This window comes from Arachis hypogaea, chromosome 6 (genome assembly GCF_003086295.3).
Source record: "Arachis hypogaea cultivar Tifrunner chromosome 6, arahy.Tifrunner.gnm2.J5K5, whole genome shotgun sequence".
NCBI classification, from domain to species: domain Eukaryota; kingdom Viridiplantae; phylum Streptophyta; class Magnoliopsida; order Fabales; family Fabaceae; genus Arachis; species Arachis hypogaea.
The window spans coordinates 111973876-111993969 of record NC_092041.1 but is presented as its reverse complement, the minus strand read 5'-3'; the positions used below and the strand labels follow the sequence as shown (position 1 = coordinate 111993969).

The 20094-nt window shown below is 33.7% G+C and overlaps 3 protein-coding genes across 10 annotated transcripts; 2 read left to right on the top strand and 1 right to left on the bottom strand.

Moving 5' to 3' along the window:
• The first annotated feature begins 260 nt into the window (after nt 1-260).
• LOC112755748 (calcium uptake protein, mitochondrial) lies at nt 261-4293 on the top strand. Its single transcript, XM_025804035.3, has 7 exons — nt 261-847; nt 1051-1118; nt 1797-2020; nt 2273-2356; nt 2686-2899; nt 3044-3340; nt 3480-4293. The coding sequence occupies exons 1-7, from the start codon at nt 424-426 to the stop codon at nt 3690-3692; spliced, it is 1524 nt and encodes a 507-aa protein (XP_025659820.1). The 5' UTR covers nt 261-423; the 3' UTR covers nt 3693-4293.
• Nucleotides 4294-4621: 328 nt separating this feature from the next.
• Nucleotides 4622-9167, top strand: LOC112755747 (protein PHOX1). 2 transcript variants are annotated; one of them, XM_072197697.1, is made up of 4 exons: nt 4622-5138; nt 5358-7442; nt 7550-7784; nt 8762-9167. In XM_072197697.1, the coding sequence occupies exons 2-3, from the start codon at nt 5402-5404 to the stop codon at nt 7684-7686; spliced, it is 2178 nt and encodes a 725-aa protein (XP_072053798.1). In that variant the 5' UTR covers nt 4622-5138; nt 5358-5401; the 3' UTR covers nt 7687-7784; nt 8762-9167. The 2 variants fall into 2 exon arrangements, with proteins under 2 accessions (XP_072053798.1, XP_072053799.1); XM_072197698.1 differs by having other exon boundaries at nt 4823-5132.
• A 702-nt stretch (nt 9168-9869) lies between these two features.
• Nucleotides 9870-17820, bottom strand: LOC112755745 (subtilisin-like protease SBT4.8). Of its 7 annotated transcripts, none has more exons than XM_029294086.2 (7): nt 17524-17799; nt 17059-17218; nt 16044-16184; nt 15869-15913; nt 11341-13834; nt 11113-11201; nt 9870-10262 (listed from the first exon to the last, which is right to left on the bottom strand). In XM_029294086.2, the coding sequence occupies exon 5, from the start codon at nt 13813-13815 to the stop codon at nt 11995-11997; it is 1821 nt and encodes a 606-aa protein (XP_029149919.1). In that variant the 5' UTR covers nt 13816-13834; nt 15869-15913; nt 16044-16184; nt 17059-17218; nt 17524-17799; the 3' UTR covers nt 9870-10262; nt 11113-11201; nt 11341-11994. The 7 variants fall into 7 exon arrangements, with proteins under 7 accessions (XP_029149919.1, XP_029149917.1, XP_072053794.1 ...); XM_029294084.2 differs by having other exon boundaries at nt 16102-16184; nt 17524-17797; XM_072197693.1 differs by having other exon boundaries at nt 16102-16184; nt 17059-17253; nt 17524-17753.
• Between the last annotated feature and the right edge of the window lie 2274 nt (nt 17821-20094).

Genomic DNA, 20094 nt, shown 5'->3' with positions numbered 1-20094 from the left:
ATGATGTGATATTTGATCTTTATTTATTTTACATGCTTGATAATTATTTAATTGGAACAGTTTATTACTTATACAATTATCAAAATAACGTTAGAAAGGGATAATAACTATTTAATTGAAATATCGTGTTGATGATTATGTATCACACATCTGTTTTTGTCATCTTTTACCAAAAATCCAGACTCATACGTCTAACAAAAATAAAGGAGAAAGAAGGAATGGACATTTTATACTTCGTTGAGGGGTGTCCGGTCAAAATTGAAAAACAAAAAACAAAAAACAGGGGCCGAAAAAGATTTTACTGGTAATAAAAAGAAAAAGGAAAATTTTCCATTGCTGGCTTTCGCTCCTCTCAGGTCTCAGCTGGTTTGGTCATTTCTTGTGTCATTTTCCTCTCCGTCACTCAGCACACCATAACTTTCCATGTCGTCCTTCTTCACTCTCAGAAAATCCTCACCGTTAATCTACCGTTTCCCAATCCAACGGTCCTTCAAGATCCGCAACTCTTCAACAACCTCACCATCGTCCTCCTCCTCCCCTTCGGCACCGTCTCTCCTGAATCGTAGCAGCAGTAGCACCAACCCGCACTACACTCCTCCGCGGGGCTCCGGTCTCGGTCCTAATTGGGCTTGGGCCCTTGCCGCGGGCTCAGGCCTTGGGGTTCTCCTGCATTACCTCGCTAAGCCCAATTCCCAATTCGACTCTCCGTTCTTATCGAAATTACTGCCTTTTGTTGACTCGTGGTCAACTCCTCCTGGCAACGAAGTTGAGTCTGACCGTCGGTCCACACCGTCGTTGTTTACAAAACTGTCCCTTCCAGAAAGTTCTAGTTTCTTCCTTTTTGGAGGTAATTTTTTTAATAAATTTCTGTCCATAATTTTGTTTTATTTTTCTTTATTGATGTCGTAGGGTGGGTTGATATCTGTTTTTGCTAATGTTAGTGGATCAGATTATATTGATTGTTAGATGAGAAATGTTCTCTGAATATCTATCATTTCTTACACTGTGCTAACACTTACTTGATCACTATTTGATTTTGATTTGATTTAGATGCGTACAGAAGAAAGGTGTTTTTCAACTATGAGAAGCGGATACGGTTGCGAAGCCCACCCGAAAAGGTACATTACTATTTTTTGTTTTTTGGAAAGGCATATGAACTTGTTCATATTCAGTAACTAATCTGTAAAGTAATAGTATCTCTATTCACATTTATGATAAATTCAATGAATGGTTTTAATCCTTTGACTAAATCTACAATATTAAGCTTCCTTTTTAGTATCAGGATAGTAGCAATGAACACTGATAAAATTCGATCAAACTTTGATTGTTTTCTTCCTTTATTTATTTACCTATCTGGTTGAGTTTTGAGTGAAAGATTAAGTATGCTGATTACTGAACCGTGAACACTGAACACTGACATTACATATATTGCACATTCATCCATTGCATACGTTGTTAATGTTTGGGAGCCATAGTTTGGGAACCATAGGAAGCCATAACTTTTTTTTTTTTGGGCTTCTTTTAATGCATTCGTTTTCTTATTTTTTATTCCTTAATTATTGCTGAAATAAATGGATAATATTAGATGTAATAAACATGTAATTATAGATGTTAAGTTAAATAAAATAATTTTGTGTTATTGTCTCCCTAGCATTACTTTTGTTAACATGTCTTACTGGTACTTAAAATGTTAAATATCTCCCTGTTGTTAACCGTAGAGTAAATTTGGTTAAGGGTCTAAGTCCCTCCATTGGAGAGTGATCACTGCATTGACAATCTCTTCTCTCGTTTTTAAGGTTTTTGAATACTTTGCTTCTTATCGTACCCCAGAAGGAGAACTACTTATGAAACCAGCGGATCTAATGCGAGCAGTGGTTCCTGTTTTCCCCCCATCTGAATCCCATCTTGTAAGAGATGGGTACCTGAAAGGAGAAAGAAGTCCCGGTCATTTACGGTGTGCTCCTTCGGAATTTTTTATGCTTTTTGATGTAAATGGTGATGGGCTTATATCTTTCAAAGAGTGAGTCATCTGTATTCCTTATAACTATTATGTCATCTTTGAAGATTATTTTGATAGAGTAGGATGTATTAACTATTAGCTTCTCTTCTCTTTACTTTTCTTTTCTATTTGTTTATGACATTGTTTGCTCTTTACGGTGACTACGCGCCTAGTGGGAGAAGACATGTTATACTAACCTTCTATGCTTCTACTTCTAGAAGACTTGTCTGCTTTTATTTGTGTATAATGACTATTTATTGACTTCTGGAGCAGGTATATCTTTTTTGTAACACTACTCAGCATTCCAGAGTCGAGCTTTTCTATAGCATTTAAAATGTTTGATGTGGACAATAATGGGTGAGTGCTCATGCTACTTCTATGATGTGTTCTTATCTCTTGGTAGGTCCAATGTATTATGCTAGTGGAAGCTTGAGTCGCTACATTGTAAATGTGGATTTCTATCTTTCCCTAAAATCAATATGATTCATTATTTATTCTACCATATATTCTACTTTTACTTAATTTTAACCAATACAATAACTAGTCATCTTTGACCATGAAGACATCGCGAATAGTTTATTGCTAATAAAATTTGATTATACATTTTGAATTGGATTTGCCAACCTGTAGGTGCTTGCTCTAAGTATTTTTCTCTCTAGGTCATACTAATTATTCCCCGTCTACAGGGAGATAAACAAGGAAGAATTCAAAAAAGTGATGGCATTGATGCGATCTCATCATCGACAAGGTGTTCAGCACAGAGATGGATTGCGAATTGGCCTAAAGGTGATTGATTCTGTGGAAAATGGAGGGATGTTGGAGTATTTCTTTGGTAAAGATGGAAATGAATGTCTCCAGCATGACAAATTCGTACAGTTTTTGAGAGATTTACATGAGGAAGTAAGTTTCCAGTTGCTTCATTTTCTGCATAAGCCATTTTGAGTTTTGATCGAGTCTGTGGGAAGATTCCTCATTCTCCAAATGAACTGTATGCTCTTCTTTGTATTGGTGAGTTCTTTCTTAATTCCCCTTTTGTATATGCAGATCGTGAGGCTGGAGTTTTCTCATTATGACTACAAATCTCAAAAAACCATATCAGCCAAGGATTTTGGACTCTCCATGGTTGCTTCTGCTGACATAAGTCATCTAGACAAGTTGCTTGACCGGGTTGATCAGTTGGACAATGATCAACGTCTCAAGAATGTACGCATCACATTTGAAGAGTTTAAAAACTTTGCAGAGCTACGCAAAAAATTGTTACCATTTTCATTGGCGCTTTTCAGTTGTGGAAAAGTAAATGGTCTATTAACCAGAGATGATTTTCAGCGAGCTGCATCACAAGTACGGCATTTTTCTTTGATATTTTTGTTTGCTTAAGTAAATATTGATGGTTAAGGAGAACAATTAAGAATTTATGTTGACATATATTGTAAACCTTGGACTATGAAATCTAAATTTTGTTCCTCTGTTTTGATTTCAGGTATGTGGCATCTCTCTCTCTGACAACGTAGTTGACATTGTTTTCCATTTGTTTGATGCAAATTGGGACAGAAACCTAAGCGCAGATGAGTTTGTGAGAGTGTTACACAAGCGAGAAAGGGACATTGTACAGCCTGTGGAGGCAGGAATCTTTGGTTTCTTGTCTTGTTGCTGGAACTGTACGGATAATCTATCACGCTTTCGGTTGTTTTAGATAATCTGAGTTTGCGGTACCCTTATACAAGACAGATTGGGTACTAAACTAAACTTTAACCCCCTCTGTTTCTCTTTATTTGTCACCATGAAAATATGCGGTACACATTTTGATCAATGTTTTTGTTATGGTGTACCACATTTTCACAATAACAAATAAAAGAAGCAGAGAGAATATTTTGATAGCCTGGAAAATATCAAAACTAATATGTTGTAGAATCAATGTGTGGAATTGGCACTGAAATGGTCAGTGGCACTAAAAAAGAGTTCTGATTTTGGTGGAAAAATGAGGGAGGGAAGGGAAGGACTTAAAGTTTCAAAGTTTGGTTCATTTTTTTCCTTTTTTACCAAACCCTCCTCTTCTCTGCTTTTCCATATGAAATCATAACTCACACATCTTTATAGAGAGGTTTTTGGTTGTGGAAACCCGTGATATGTGGAACACCTTTTCCCCTGTAAATACTAAATAGTAACTGACCTGACCTCAGCTTTGTTAGTTGGTAACCATGCCAATTCTCTGTTTCTTGTTCCATAATATTTGTATTTGGAGAATTTTAATGTCAACAAATTTCACTATATTGGGAAAGAATACTTGCGAAAAATATGAGAATTTGTACTATTTAGAAACGAAAGTAGGATTCAGTGGGATTCTATTTTACTGGAACTCGTATGCACAAGAATATATGAGAAATGTGCATCATTTTCATTATATGTGTTGAGAGTGGTGTATTAGACAATATTTAGTCAATAATTGTATAAAGTTGTATAATAATAATAATTCTAATTAAGGACAGTATGAAATATTTTATTTTTAGAAGAATCATTAAAAAAGTTTTTGTCAAAATTATCAGAAATGGTTTAATTATTAATTAGTTTAAATATAATACTGTAAAAGGTATTATATGATTACCCTCACATCCTGTGTAGATTGTTTGTACTTTGTACCCTGACACAAATATAGAAAGATGCACCACGTGTTTGAGTGTTCCAAATGAAGAGCAATGGAAGGATAGAGAAGTAAAAGGAACCTTTTCTCCCCGAATATGCTTCCCACCCAGATGTTGGGGCCAGATTACACAGTAAATCCTAAATCCCCCTATTTTTTAGCCTCCATATTTGAACCCTGTCTTTGTCAACCCCACACACAACACTCCAACCTTTTTTTGTTCTTTTTTTTTCCTTCCTCTTTTACCTTCTCTGTTTCTTTTCCAATCACTCTCAATTAGAACAAATAATTACTTTAATTTTAGGTCACCCCATAATAAATTCTTCTTCTCCTTCATCCTCCTTCTTTCAACGTTGACCTGAGGGAAACACAACACAATCCCTTGGCCATAGGGGGAAAGAAGAAAACAAGAAAGACAGAAAGAGCCACAAAAATCAATATCACCACCAATCATCATCTTGTTGGAATCCAATCCAATTCAATTCAATATCACACGTAATTGTATATTCCTATCCCTAATCCTTTCTTAATTTTTACCCTTTTTCTGAATCAATTGTCATACGATTAAGCATCAGGAAATAAGAATTTCTATCCAAGTTCTCGTATTGCTTTGAAGTTATATATATATTTTTTTAGTTTGTTTCACTTATGTTGCTTTGTTGTGTTCTTTGATTGCAATAACAATTCACAACTTTTATTGGAAATTGGATTGATTTGTAGGGACCAATATTGGAAATTTTTTACTGGTTTTTGAGTGACCAATTATGGGGAAGCCAACAGGGAAAAAGAAAGATCATGAAAGTCCCAAGGCAAAAGATGCTAAGGTTCCTGCTACTACCAAGACTATGGACCGTAGCGCCTCAAAGGCCCTTGATGATGACACTGCCATGTTCATCAACATGGCACAAGAGCTCAAGGAAGAAGGCAACAGGCTATATCAGAAGAAGGATCATGAAGCTGCCATGTTGAAGTTTGAGAAGGCTTTGAAGCTCCTACCGAAGAATCACATTGATGCTGCACACCTTCACACAAGTATGGCCGTCTGTTACATGCAAATGGGACTAGGGGAGTACCCTCATGCCATCAACGAATGCAATATGGCGTTAGAAGTCTCGCCTAGATATAGCAGGGCTCTGTTGAAGAGGGCAAAGTGCTATGCGGCCTTGAATCGGTTGGATTTGGCGATGAGGGATGTTAGGATTGTTTTGAATTGGGAGCCTAATAACCTTACAGCATTGGAGATCCAGGATAGTCTGAGAATTACAATGGAAGAAAAGGGTATCACTATAGATGAGACTGAGATTGCTTTGGCTACAATTGCAGAGCCTCCAGGTGCCCGGTTGCGAAAAGTGGTGAGGGAGAAGCTAAAGAAGAAGAAAGGTCATCACCAGAAAAGTGACGAGAAGATGGAGGAGGATAAGGAGGTTGTGCACAAGGAGGTGGTGCAAAAGGATCATGTGCAGGAGAATGTGAAGAGTCATGTTAAGGATAAGGATAAGGAAGTGGTCAAGAACACAATCGAGAAAGACAATTTGGAAGCAAGACCTGTTAAGCGGCGAGAAAAGCCGGTTACAAGGACAGTGAAGTTCATATTTGGAGAGGATATAAGATGGGCGCAGCTGCCGGTGAATTGTAGTTTGAGGATGATAAGGGATACAATAAAGGATCGGTTTCCACAATTGAAGGGTGTTCTTGTGAAGTATAAGGATCGAGAAGGTGATTTTGTTACAATAACCAATGTTGCTGATTTAAGGCTAGCTGAAAGTTCCGGTAATGTGCTGGGATCAATTCGACTTTATATTACAGAAGTGGATCCTTCACAGGAACCATCTTATGATGATAAAACCATGGTGAGTGGGGTGCCAACTTATGTTAGCAAATCAGGTGAGGATATAGAGAATGTAGCTAGGCAAAGAGCCGAACCGGTAGCAAACCGGGTGATTACTGTGGAGGACTGGCTTGTCCAGTTTGCAAGGCTGTTCAAGAACCATGTTGGGTTTGACTCTGATGCATATCTAGATATTCACGAGGTTGGAATGAAGCTATATTCCGAAGCAATGGAGGATACTGCATCGGATGATGATGCTCAAGAACTGTTTGAAATTGCAGCAGATAAATTTCAAGAAATGGCAGCTTTGGCATTGTTTAATTGGGGGAATGTTCACATGTCTAGGGCGAGGAAGCGTGTATCCTCTGCAGAGGATGGATCAAGAGAGTCTTTGGAGAGTATCAAGTCTGCATATGACTGGGCTCAAAATGAGTACACAAAAGCAGAAACGAGATACGAAGAGGCCGTGAGAATCAAACCCGACTTCTATGAAGGACTTCTTGCACTCGGGTATCAGCAGTTTGAGCAAGCAAAGCTTCATTGGTGTTATTCGGTGGCAACCAATAAGGACCTGGACATTGGTGCTTCTGAAGAGGTTTTGCAGTACTATAACAAGGCAGAGGATAGCATGGAGAAAGGCATGTTGATGTGGGAAGAGATTGAGGAGCAGCGTTTGAATGGATTATCCAAATTCGACAAATATAAAGAACAGTTAGAGAAAATGGATTTGCATAATCTTTTCCGGGATGTTTCTCCGGAGGAAGCCGAAGAGCAGGCTTCAAAGATGAGGTTACAGGTATATCTTTTATGGGGAACGTTGTTGTATGAGCGCTCTGTTGTGGAATATAAGCTAGGCCTACCCACATGGGAGGAATGCTTGGAGGTTGCTGTTGAAAAGTTTGAACTAGCTGGAGCTTCTTCGACCGACATTGGTGTCATGATAAAGAATCACAGTTCTAATACAACAGCACTTGGAGGTATGTAATTGAAAAATATGATTCATCATGTTTACATCTCACATCCATTTTGAGTCTCAATTATTTCAGGGCACTAAGAACACATTTTTAAATTTTAATAATCACAGGGTTCAAAATTGACGAGATAGTGCAAGCATGGAATGAGATGTATGATGGGTGGCAATTTGATGTTCCATCATTTCGACTTGAACCGTTGTTTCGTCGGCGTGTTCCAAAACTACATGACATCTTGGAGCAATTTTGAGTGTTCTTACTTAGAGTTTGTTGTTCTTTAGAAGCATATATAATGCTTCTGTTTTGTCTATTACATATTTTTGAAGGCTTCCTCCTCCTCTAAGACAGGTAAGTAGACTGTGCTTATACTCCAGTTTCTTTGCATGATGCTTCTGATTTCATTAGTAATTAAATGCTAGATTTGCATTTTACTTTTGCTAGGAAAATTAAGTGTTTTTTGTCTCGACTCTTCCGACATGAATGATCCTTTATTCCTTTCTGTTGTTTGTCTTGCAAAGTTGAAATGATAATTTTCCCATTCATAACTTGAGAGCTGTTTTTACAAGTATTCTTGTGGTGGAAATGATAGTAACGAAGCTTTGGAGACGCATGTATGGAAACATGGGGTGCATGTGATTGACCTTAGAATAACTATTACTGACTGGATAATTGTGATTAGTTGACAAATGCTTAGGTTCATGTTTCCTTGTATTATAATTTGATGCTGCTGTCTTTAGTACTACTTGAGATTTCTTTGAAGAAGCAATATGAGTTATTGACAAGACTCCAGTTAGGTTAGGTCAGCTAAGACATGCTTAGTATTATTTATGGGAGAAGGATCATCATATTTCAAATCTGAATTGTTTTTATGTGGAGATTGTGTGAGAAATAGGCTTTGGTAAGATGTTAGGAAGTATTCCGCAACTAACTGAAAAGCTTCTTATGGGGAAAAATAGTATTATTTCTCCAACTGAAAACATTTTGAGGGATTTCATGGCCTTGTAATTGTTGTCTATATATTGAAAATTATAAGAGAATATCAATCACAAACAGAAAGAGTAAAGCAGAAACCAGGGATTGCATCTCATAGTTATGTGCAAAATAGGATTGGCTTCTGAAATGACATAATTCTTCATGATGATTTGATTTTTGGTCATTGTCAGATTCCATGATATAACTGACCTTGCCTAGTAGAATAAAACTTTGTTACTGCTGTTGGATTGCATGATAGTGCATATAATTCAATATTTTATTTTCTTCTAATCCTTTCAGTTAAGTTGTATTTATATAATGTCAATGATGACATTGTATCTCTTTGATTGCAGGGATTTTTTTCATTTTTTTTTTATTTTCTCCCCCTCCATGCTGCTTTGAATAGCTCATTGATGGTTGCTGAGATTGGATTATTTTTTCATTTCCATGTCAATTTTGAATGAAGTTGGGATGTCATTCTAGAAAGCATTGTTATATGTATATTTTTTAAATCTTTTATTAGGGTATTATAGTGTAAGGTTGTCATTCTTTTCGGTTGTAATAGCAGTATATGATTTCATTTATTGGCAAGGTAGTGAGGTGACTTGAATTTTTCAGTTGGAAAAAGGAAAAAACCAATAAAATGATTGTTCAGTGTGTTGGTCAGCTGAGGTTTGCTGATTATTTTGGTTGTCAAATTGCCATTTTGTAACATTATATGATTGTCATATAGCAAAAAGTATGTATTTTCATCCTGTATTCTTTTGTTACTAACTTATTATATACTCTCTTTTTCCACTTTTAAATTTACATATTGAGGAAACGTTAGTGTTATACTTATACGTAGTTATTGGCTCATTGTGTGTTATCTTGGGGTGTGAAATTTGAAAAACGGTTAGAAACAAATTAGACCATATGATCTAAGGAGGCCACAAATCGGAGGGTCTTTAAAACCTCAAAACTAACCCTCCAATTTTCCAACCTTAAAAATAAAGAAAAAAAAAAACCTCAAATCGGAGGTTCCAACTTTCAACCCATCAAATTTAAATTTGTCATTCCATAAATCGAAGCCTCAGGTTTTTATACTTTTGAAAAATTGTCTCCAATTTGTATTTTTAAATTAAAAAAAAATTATTTTCATATTATTTAAAAACACACTCATCATCCATATCTATACATAATACGTTCTTCAAAAGCATAACAAAAAAAAATAGCCGGACACTTATTTTGGATTGAATTTTTTTTCTCTCCTTCAAAATTATACTTATTTGAGACTTGACACAGTAATCAACAATGCTATAGCATATAAAATTATAAAAAATGTTAAATGAACAAGTATTTTTGTAGTTACATTTTAAGTTTTTAAAGAGTTATTTTCTAAAATAATAGAAATTTTTTTAAAACTTAGTCATTCTGAACATGAATATCTTTTTTAAAGAGAAATAGAATTATAGAAAAAAAAACGCAGAAAAGGAGTATCACCATAAAAGTATCACCATCCAAAGTTCTGCTTCGAAGTTCAAATACATGCAAATAAGAAATACAACTCTCAAGGCCAATAGTAAAGGTAGGATGCCAAAGAAGATTATACAATATATCGTAAGAGCAAATACACAACTCAATAACATTTTTCTCTCCCTATAAGCTAGCTAGACCTCATAAATAAATGTCACTGTCAAAGGTAACATGTACCTGATGAATGAACTAATAATAATAACTTCATAGTTAATAGTAGGCTTGTAAGATGAGAATATTTGGAATGTCCTAAGTTAGGTTGGTTGTTTGTGGTTGCTACCCTCCTCCAAGACAATGTACATGGCAGATATTCTCAGTAAGAGTAACCAAAGTCAAAAACTGCAGTGCAAGGACAAATAATTTTAAGATGAATTGTCAGAATATCCCCCAAAAACAGAAAACAAAAAAAAATAAAAAATTCAGATTCTTCATCTTTAGAAGCTGATAAAGAGTATCTCTGGAGAAAAGTCAGCTTTTACCTATTTCATTTATATAAAAAATAGAACTCATAAAAATCACTTTTTTTTTTCCTTTAGTAGTCAGGTTTTCAAGCCACAGAAAAACCAAGCAGGCGATAAGCTCAACTGTCTTCTAGCCAAACAGAACAATATAGAATGGTTCTCAAAAGCATGGCCAAAGAGGAAGGCAAAAGTAAGATAGATGTTAATGCTCACCAAGTTTATTATACATGATATTAAGTTCAGGATGTAAGGTAAAAAAGATATATGCTTCAAGCTAGTGAATAAAATTTTATGGAACAAATACAGCATTCACTTTTGTAAAAAAAAAAAAAAAAATAAAGCAAAATGAAAGAGAGAAGAGAGATATGCAAAGTGAAAGGAAATAGCAGTAAAAAAGATGCATCAAATCAGAAGGCTACTGAAGCGACTGTTGTAAATAAGGGATATACAATTAGTTCTTTTGCATCATAGTAAAACGAAATTCAAAAAGGAAGGAAGGGGGAACGACGAAAAAAGGGGGAAATAAAAACGTAAAACTTTATTTACTCATTTTCAGTCATGAATATGTGCAAAATATTCAAAACTGAAAAATCAAAACCAGCAAAGAAAGGACTGTTTTACTGAGAACCGAAAACTTATCCAACATTAATAAGCAAAAGATAGAGCAGGCCATATAAAAACTCTGCATAATGCCTCATCAACCATTAAATTGTATAACATCACCTTACCCCAAACTTTAATAGGTCCATTGTGCAATGGTCTCACCATTTTCCATATGAACAGCATCCCCTGGGTTGATGCCATATAACCCTGCATGCTGCAAAATTGGATCAAATGAACAAATTAAGTATAAAATTTGCGTGATAGGAAACTAAGTTAACTCTTCAAGGAGGCCAATTGGCGAGGCTAATTTTCAACAAAATAGTGTAGCATATGCGGTAAAAGTATTTACCTACCTCACAAAACTTAAGAACTGACATGTGGCAAGAGTGGCATAAGCAAACAATACCAAGAAGCCCTGTATTGTTAAGAAGATATCCACCTTTTAAGATAATATAAATAGAAATGTGAGTTGTCAATATATGTATAATGGATATCCCTTAACTGCAGCTGGGGTAAACAGAGTCTTGCATCTCTCCCACAAATTATCTTAAACAATGATTAACTCCTCAGTAGGTACGTTGGCCAGCATTCAACTCTTTTTAAAACTAACATAGTCATTCTGAACATGAATATCTTTTTTAAAGAGAAATAGAATTATAAAAATAAAAAACGCAGAAAAGGCAAGGGGAAAAGACATGGTAGTAACTGGTAAGTGGGCGACAGAGGGAAATAAAATTAAACAAAAAAAGTTAAATGCAGAACATAAGGCAAGAGTGAGAAAAAAAAAACGGAAAGGGAAATTTGGTTGGAAAGAAATTTGTTCATCACTGACTACCAATTAGCAATTACTTGACTAGTATTGGCTATTATTTTTGTACATGGAACAAGACCCTTTTTAATGAAATTGTGTTACTAACATGAACACCAAAAATCATTAATAAAATAGAAGAAAACCGTGTTATAGAGAAAGAGTAAAATAAAGAAACAATAACAAGACTGACCAAAGACTAAATCTTGTTGTACAAGTAGCATTTTCCTTTTATAACACGTAAAACAATTGGACTCCTTACACTATGTGTTCCATCGCTCCACAACAGTGACGATGAAACTACACTGTTGTCACTAAATTTCCCTCCAACAACATGAACAACAAAAGATTGTTTCTCCTTGAGAGATTTAAACTCGAGTATGTTAGGCACAACAGTGATGTTGATGCCAGAATGTTGTTGGATGTAAGCCTTATAGGTAGAGTTAGCGAATCCAACATTTGTAACTGTTCTTGTGAAATTAATCCTAAATGGTTTATTTGGTTCAATCTCAGCCGCAATTGCAGGATAATTAAAATCTTTTGCCATTGGTAGATGATGATGAGACGATGATGAAGGGCAAACACTTTTGTCTCCTGAGATTTTTCGAACTTCCATTGTATCATACCCAATTCTGCAAAGCAAATTCACATAGTCCTTTTTGGAAGCATCAAAAACTAGACCAGGATTTATGGCTCTAACTGGGTCCAAAAACCCTGATCCATAGGAGAATTCTGCGAGTTCACTTCCATTCATTGGTTTTGCAGTGGTCATAAGAGAAGACTTTATAGCTGCCGGAGACCAATCAGGATGAAAAGTCTTAACATATGCAGCTGCACCAGCAACATGGGGGCATGCCATTGAGGTTCCAGAGAGTATGTTGTATTTCACAGATCTTTCATCTCTTTTATCAGGAGAAGGTGGTGCAAGAGGTGAGTAAGCAGCCAAAATTTCTACACCAGGAGCACTAACATCTGGCTTCATGATTTCTCTGATTTGCATATTGGGTCCTACAGAAGAGAATTCAGCAACAATTGGAGCACTATTGTTTATGAAGCCTGCACTACTCAGTATTTCAGCACTATTTGATGCAGACCCATTTATTGACTTCCCCGAAGGCATTAATCCATTGCCAAGCAAAACGTTATCAATGTTTCTACGATCCATAGTGGTAGCTGCAACAGTGAACAACCAAGGTGATACACTAGATGTTGCATTGTTAGGACCATCGTTACCTGTAGAGTTTATAGTGAGGATTCCTTTTTTCATTGCATGAAACGATCCAATTGCTATGGTGTCTTTATCAAAGGTCATTTGCGCAGGTTGCCCAATTGAAATTGTGATAAGATCCACACCATCGGCAATGGCATCATCAAAAGCAGCCAATATGGCATCAGGTCTGCACCCTTGTTCTTCATTACACACATTATAAGCAGCAATTCTTGCTGATGGGACACCTCCTCTTGCAACTCCTTCGGCGATTCCATTGAAGCTTGCTCCCACAACTTTATTCCCTGCTGCAACTGATGCTGTGTGAGTTCCATGCCCAATAATGTCTCTTGCGGAAGGTTGATCTTTTAGATAGTATCTTGCACCGATTATTTTATTGTTGCATCTGAAGTTTTTACCACCTTTGCATGCGCCTTTCCACTTTTTGGGAATTGGACCGAAACCATGATCGTTGAAGCTCTCTGACTCCGGCCAGATTCCGGTGTCTATAACTCCGATTATAACATCACTCTCAGCGGTTTTGTTTCTCTGTATCGATTCTTTGAATCCCATGAAGTCCCAAGACCTTGTAGTTTGTGGTTTGAGTGATTTGCTTGGAAAAACAGAAACCACTCCTTCCATCTTTTTCAGCTTCTCTCTTTCTTGGTTAGTGATCATTGCAGCAAAACCATTAAAGCTCTTATAATAACTTCTAACCATGTGATTTGTTGCATCGTTATCATTAGTAATTTGTTGCAGCATACTAAGATGGTGAGATGTTGGAGAATAATTATGCTTTGGGAGTGATCCCATGTATACAATGTGAAGATTCCTATCAGCATCATCAGCACTACTTACTAAGGATTTCATGATAAAATAGGCGTATAAGAAAAGAAGAAAATTATACTTGCCCATTGTTCAACTATGTTAGATACATGTATCCAATGGCTTGATTAATATAATCGATGTCTTAAGAGAGAATGTAAGTTGATTGATAAGATCAAAATAATTAAAATGAGATTTTGAACCTTTTCTCCTTCTGTCGTAAATAAATTTTGATAAAATTGTGAAAGAATAGAAAAAGGAAAAAAAAAAAAAGAGAAGAGGAAGAAATTTTTATTTATTGTTGATTGATTGAATTGTGAAGGTAAAACTAAATATATATAGAGCATTGTTTACCAAAGATAAAAATAAAGATAAGATAAGAAGATAATATAAAGATAAGATAAAATAATAAATACTAAAATTAGAACTAAATTCATGTATTTTATTGGGCTGAATTATGAGTCACGAGACTTTTTTTATTGTTGTCATGGACTAAGGCCTAAGATAAAAGAGTAATTTAATAAATTTTCTTATATATAATTGCTTTTAATTATTATGCATCATTAAAATTGAAGAAAAATATTAGCCATTCATCAAACACTTTTAATCCTCGTAAAAAAATATGGTTGTTATTAATTATTTATATATTTTAATGGTGTTTACTTTGGTATGATGATAAATTTTTATGTATCGATACAATAAAAATATGGACAAATTAAAACACCATACATAAATTATATTTTTCACGTCAGTAATTAAATTTTTTTTTAAATACATATCAATCAATACTTTTACTAAATCACCCTTATAATTTAGTAAAAATAAAAAACAATTTTTATTTAATATTACAGAAAGACCTAAATATTGTAAGACCCAGAAATTATTTTATTAAAAATAATTATTAAGAACTAATTTGATTTATTCATTCATTAAGTACTTTAAACTCAAAAATTATTTTATTAAAAATAATTATAGCAAATTTCGATTAATTGAGTTTAAAATAATTTAAGATTTTATCTGATTTTATAATTTTCAACTTATTTTTTATATTTAAATTATAAAAGTTTAGCAAATATAAAATAATAAAAAATTTATATGATTTGGTTTAAATAATTGAGATTTTGAAATTTAATACTTTAATTTTTATAAACAAAAAAATTTATTATATTATCTCTAATTTTAAATTAAAATACTTTATTAAAAATTAATTAATAAATTAATAATCAAATAATATTTTTAAAATAATTTTAAAGAATTAAATTAGAACACTAATTAATACTTTATATCCTAATTTAATTAAAATGACTAAATTTTAATTTATCCGAAAATACTTAATTTCATATTTTTCTCAAAAATAAATCCTAATTTTCAAATGGAAAACCCTAACCCTTTTTAGCCTAACAGCCATTCCCTTAAAAAAAAAGAAAACAACACAACACAACACACGGACACGGGAAAGAAAGGGAGAACAGAGCGGGGGGAATCAAGGAAGAAGGAAGGGAAAAAAAAGGGAAGCAGAGTGCAGGGAAAAGAAAGGGAGACTGAATCTGTTGCTGCTGTTGGATAGCAGAACCGTCGTTGGTATTATTAACTAATAAATTATTATATACACGAAATTAAAATAGATACAAATATTCATTAATGTATAATGTTATAAATTCATTAAGATATAAGATTAGGTTAGACTTTTTAACTTTCAAAAACACATGCTAGTTTGGGAAAGTATTTTTATAATTAATTTCAAAAGCACCAACAGCCTTTCAAGGCTAAAATTACAATCTCATATCCTTTTTACTATCAAACACAAGGTGAAGTACTCTCAAAAGATTTACCAAACTGGATTTTATTGACTGTCAGTCTTAATCTCTTTATTTTTGCTTTTTCTTTTTGTTCACAAAATTCTTTTGTTTATTTTTAATTGTGCATATAAAAATAATATTTATAATTCATAAGAGTAATATAGTAGAATAAATTGCTACATATAGTTTTAAAACATGGTTGGAAAAGGCGGCCTTTGTTAAAATAAGATAGCTTCACATACCTGTAACCTGAACACAAATAATAGATCCCTTTGTTTGATGCATTCCTGCAATATACAGCAGAGCACTTGTTATCAATGTTTAACCACTTAGATAAACATCCAACTAAAAGCTAAAAGTTGTTCTAAAACTAAAACTAATGTAAGTATTTGCATAGCACAATTTCATTCAACTCACTCATGGAAGGGGTTCACTCAATGGACCATAATTGAAGCCAAAAATACTGAAACCTAACCTCCAATATTCCAGGGAAGCAAAAAGAGAGAAGATCCATGCATTTAAGAGGCCACTTTTTTATGGAGGATAGAAAAATAAGACCTGGAAAAATTTGAATATGAGTGTTAAAAGGTACTCAGAATCTTAGATAGTTGATGAAAAAAATTGGAGTTCAAAGACAGCAAACAAACTAAAGTGTTGAAAAGATTTCAACATTGAGGGGCAAATTAGTGAGAAATTGAGAGCACTTGCATGAAACAACCATGATATCTAGCACTACCCATTAAATGCATCTATATGCATACAATTTTCAAAATCTCGAAGAAAAATATAAAAAATAAAATAAAATAGCCAGTGACCTGGAATCCAAGAGTGAATCATACATGACAGTGAATTGAACTGATTCCAGGGAAAAATACTCTGTGGTTGGAAACTACTAAGTTTTATGTTGCTACTCTTTTGTTATTTTGTTCATTAAGAAGAAAATCCAGAGAAAAAAAAAGGGAAAGATAGCAGTTAACAAGTGGTAAAATAGATATACTCTTGTATCCCCAAAACCATGATCAATATCTATGTCAAAAATTAGAGTGTTGAATAATAAAATTGATGAAGCCCTGTAGTCAAAACTTTTACAAAAACAATCTAGGTGATACGAAATGATGAACAATAATATATATTTTTTTTAATTAAAAAAAAAAGGCATATTCCTTACACTTGAAATCACTAAAAGTCTATAAAAGAAAAAACCAAGGTTCTTTGCAGCAGTAACTAAAAGATAATGACATAAATTCCTAAACATGTGTTACAATTAGATCGAGATAAAACGCCAATGAACATAAGTTATTGTGATTTCCATTTCTTACTAAACACTACATAACATGCAAGAAGTGTTACTTTAAACAATTTGACAAAGGAATTGCAGCAGCACTCAATGGCATGAAAGGGAAAACATTTAATAAAAGCCCCACCACCTTACCGTTATACCAGATGTACTCGCTATCCCAGCACTTCCATTTGTTCTGAATTCAAGTGACTTCTAATTGGATTACCCATTGATATTGGAAAAGCCAGAAAATGCCCAAAAACAATAAAGAGGAGGAGGAGGAGGAGGTGGGTTCAGGCTCTAAATGAGAATGCTACAACTCATGCACAAGCCAGTCACACACAAACACTATTATTTCAGCAAAATCAAACAAAACACAAAACCAAATATTATTACTGAACTAGCAAATCAGAAACCCTAAATCAGAAAAATAGAGAACAACTGCCTGACATAAAAGCACAACACAAGAAAAAGAAAAAGAAAACATAAACATGGTAAAAGAATTCAAATATCTCACCTATATTATCATCAGATGCTTAATTGTGACAAGAACTACTATTATTAATAATAGACACAGTCTATCATGTAATGAACCTTACAATAACAGGGACTAATTACCTGGTGTTATTATATTCTGAAACGATAAGAAGGAGTGTACGAGTTTTCGTGCAATGTACAAACAAATAGCTTTGTTGCATAAATGAATAAAAGGTGGTCATTAAAGAAGGACAGGGAATTTCAATCAGAACAGATGCTCAATCAAGTGGAAGACGTGTATTTTACTGAGATTAGATAGTAGTATTTTAATGGATTATTCATAGTATAGGGAAAAGATGTTAGACTTTCTCATTGTTTCTCCTGTGGATAAGCTAATATATTGAACAAAGTTTTTTCAGGTTTCTAATTACACTGCATAGGCTTTATTTTAGACAAATTGTCAATACTTAACATATAAAACAAAGCATTATATATCTTGCACAATTGTAATCCTAAAGGAAAGTATATTATGGATAGAACACGATGATAAATTTACCGATATAAATTAATGTAAACCACGAACTATAAATGGTGTGTATTTAGTACCTGCCATCCTGAGAGCTTTGGGGGAGTAAACTGGTGAATTATAATTGATGTATAGTGCAGGTCAGTTTTGAATAATCCAACTCTGCCAATAATCCAACTCTGCTAACCAATAACTCACCTCTGCCAGTGAAGAAAGGATATGAAAAAGGTGACAAATTTAAGAAATAGAATATCATATATCAAGAATATTAGTAGAGAAAAAATCAATTCATAAGTGATTATCTAGGAATAATGTTACATTAAAAGGATCCCATTATAGTTCACGACACTAATTATATACCAGTAAAGTAGCATTAGTAAAATAAGGAGAAAGAAGGACAAAATGCATCAAAAAAATATCATAGTAAAACAAGGAGAAAGCAGGACAAAATGCATCAAGAAAATATCTTTTGTCTATCAATTGAGTTGTTAAACTATAATGGAATTCACAAGCTAAATAGCTAGATGTGGTTAAATTCTTGGCGACTCAAGTTATCTCTCAACACAAAAATAAAATAAAAAACTACTAATAGATGCATGATTTATCAATTAGGATTAAGTAGAGAGAATAACACATTAGAGAAGTCTGCACTTATTATCTAAGTTTGCACTTATAAAACACATTTACAATATAATTCAATGAAATAGGGCTGACCATTTTTTGTTAGCAACCAAGAAACACAACACAAACAACACGATCAATAAAATCAGAAAAGTAGAAAAAAAAAACATGGCATTTTAATCCTATTGCGTTATGTCTTATCCAACGAACTAAGTCGCATCAATACCAATGACTAATATTTTAAAGGTGTCATGTAATTTAATACATTTCAATAACTGAAAACAAAAATTGCAATGGATGAAATGAATTTGTTTAGGGAATTTTATTTTTTTATGATAAATATAGAGAAAATCATTCAAACTCAAAGTCAGATTAACTGGCAGATAAATATATCCTTCCCTTGAATGTGAGGGAAAGTGAATCCAGCCGTTTGATCCTTGATGAAGGAACCTGTACATGATTCAAACGAGAACTGAATAATAATAATAATAATAATAATAGTAATAGTAAATACCATAAACAACCATGGTGATACAACACTAATCATGAATAATATTACAGATAAGGTAAAAAGCAAATTCAATCATAAATTCAGTATAATACTTCCAAGCACAACTAAAATTCAAGCCTTAAAATAGTTTAATCTAAGTGCATATTTGGCTGCTGCAAAATAGTATTGACAATAAAAGTAGAGGCTTGGTCCAAAAAACTTGACAAAAATATAAAAAAAATCGGAGACAAATTTTACATGTCCTGTGCAGTACCACTGTTTTCAAAGCAGACATAACAGTGGTTAATCAGAGATATACATAGCTCCGCCAAAAATTTCAGAATGAATGACATTTTTTCACACGAAAATATTTTCACATCAGTAATAACTAAAATAATTCATGTAACTAGCTATATAGTAACATGACAATCTTAATATCAAATTTTCTCTTTTTCCTATCTCCCATCATGTCTTTCTTAGATACCCTTTTGGGAGATTTTAAGAGTTTCACTGGATGGTTAAACTCATCAAGTAAAAGGTTATCCAAATTAAAAAAAATATGGCACATAAGAAAGGTCTTTAGAGTATAGAGGAATATCATGCATAAATACTTTGCCTAGATAAAAAGATAGATATTATAGATATAGATATACTAACTCTGTCTGTTCTCTAACATGCAACATAACATGATGCAATACTAGATCAGCAACATTTGCTAGGTCTTCACATATATAAATCAAGAGTTTCACAACGGTTGCATTTGATAGATTTTCAAATATCTTGCCAACCAGTGGTTCAATTAAGATTAAGAAGCTCCAGTCTTGAACCTATTATACATTGGAACTATCAGATCAGAAAACTTATAGTAATTCTAATGGCCTGTATATCGTGGTATATTTATCAAATTATAGAAACTTACGCTTTTAGGCCACTCTGGGACCAGCTTGAGTATTCGGTCCGTTTCCAACTTTGATCCTGAAACCAATAAATGGGGAATGTGAACAAAGTGAATGCAATAACAACAAGAATATAAAACTAAAATTTAGGCTTTTAGAGGTTTTCGCTTACCTGGCTT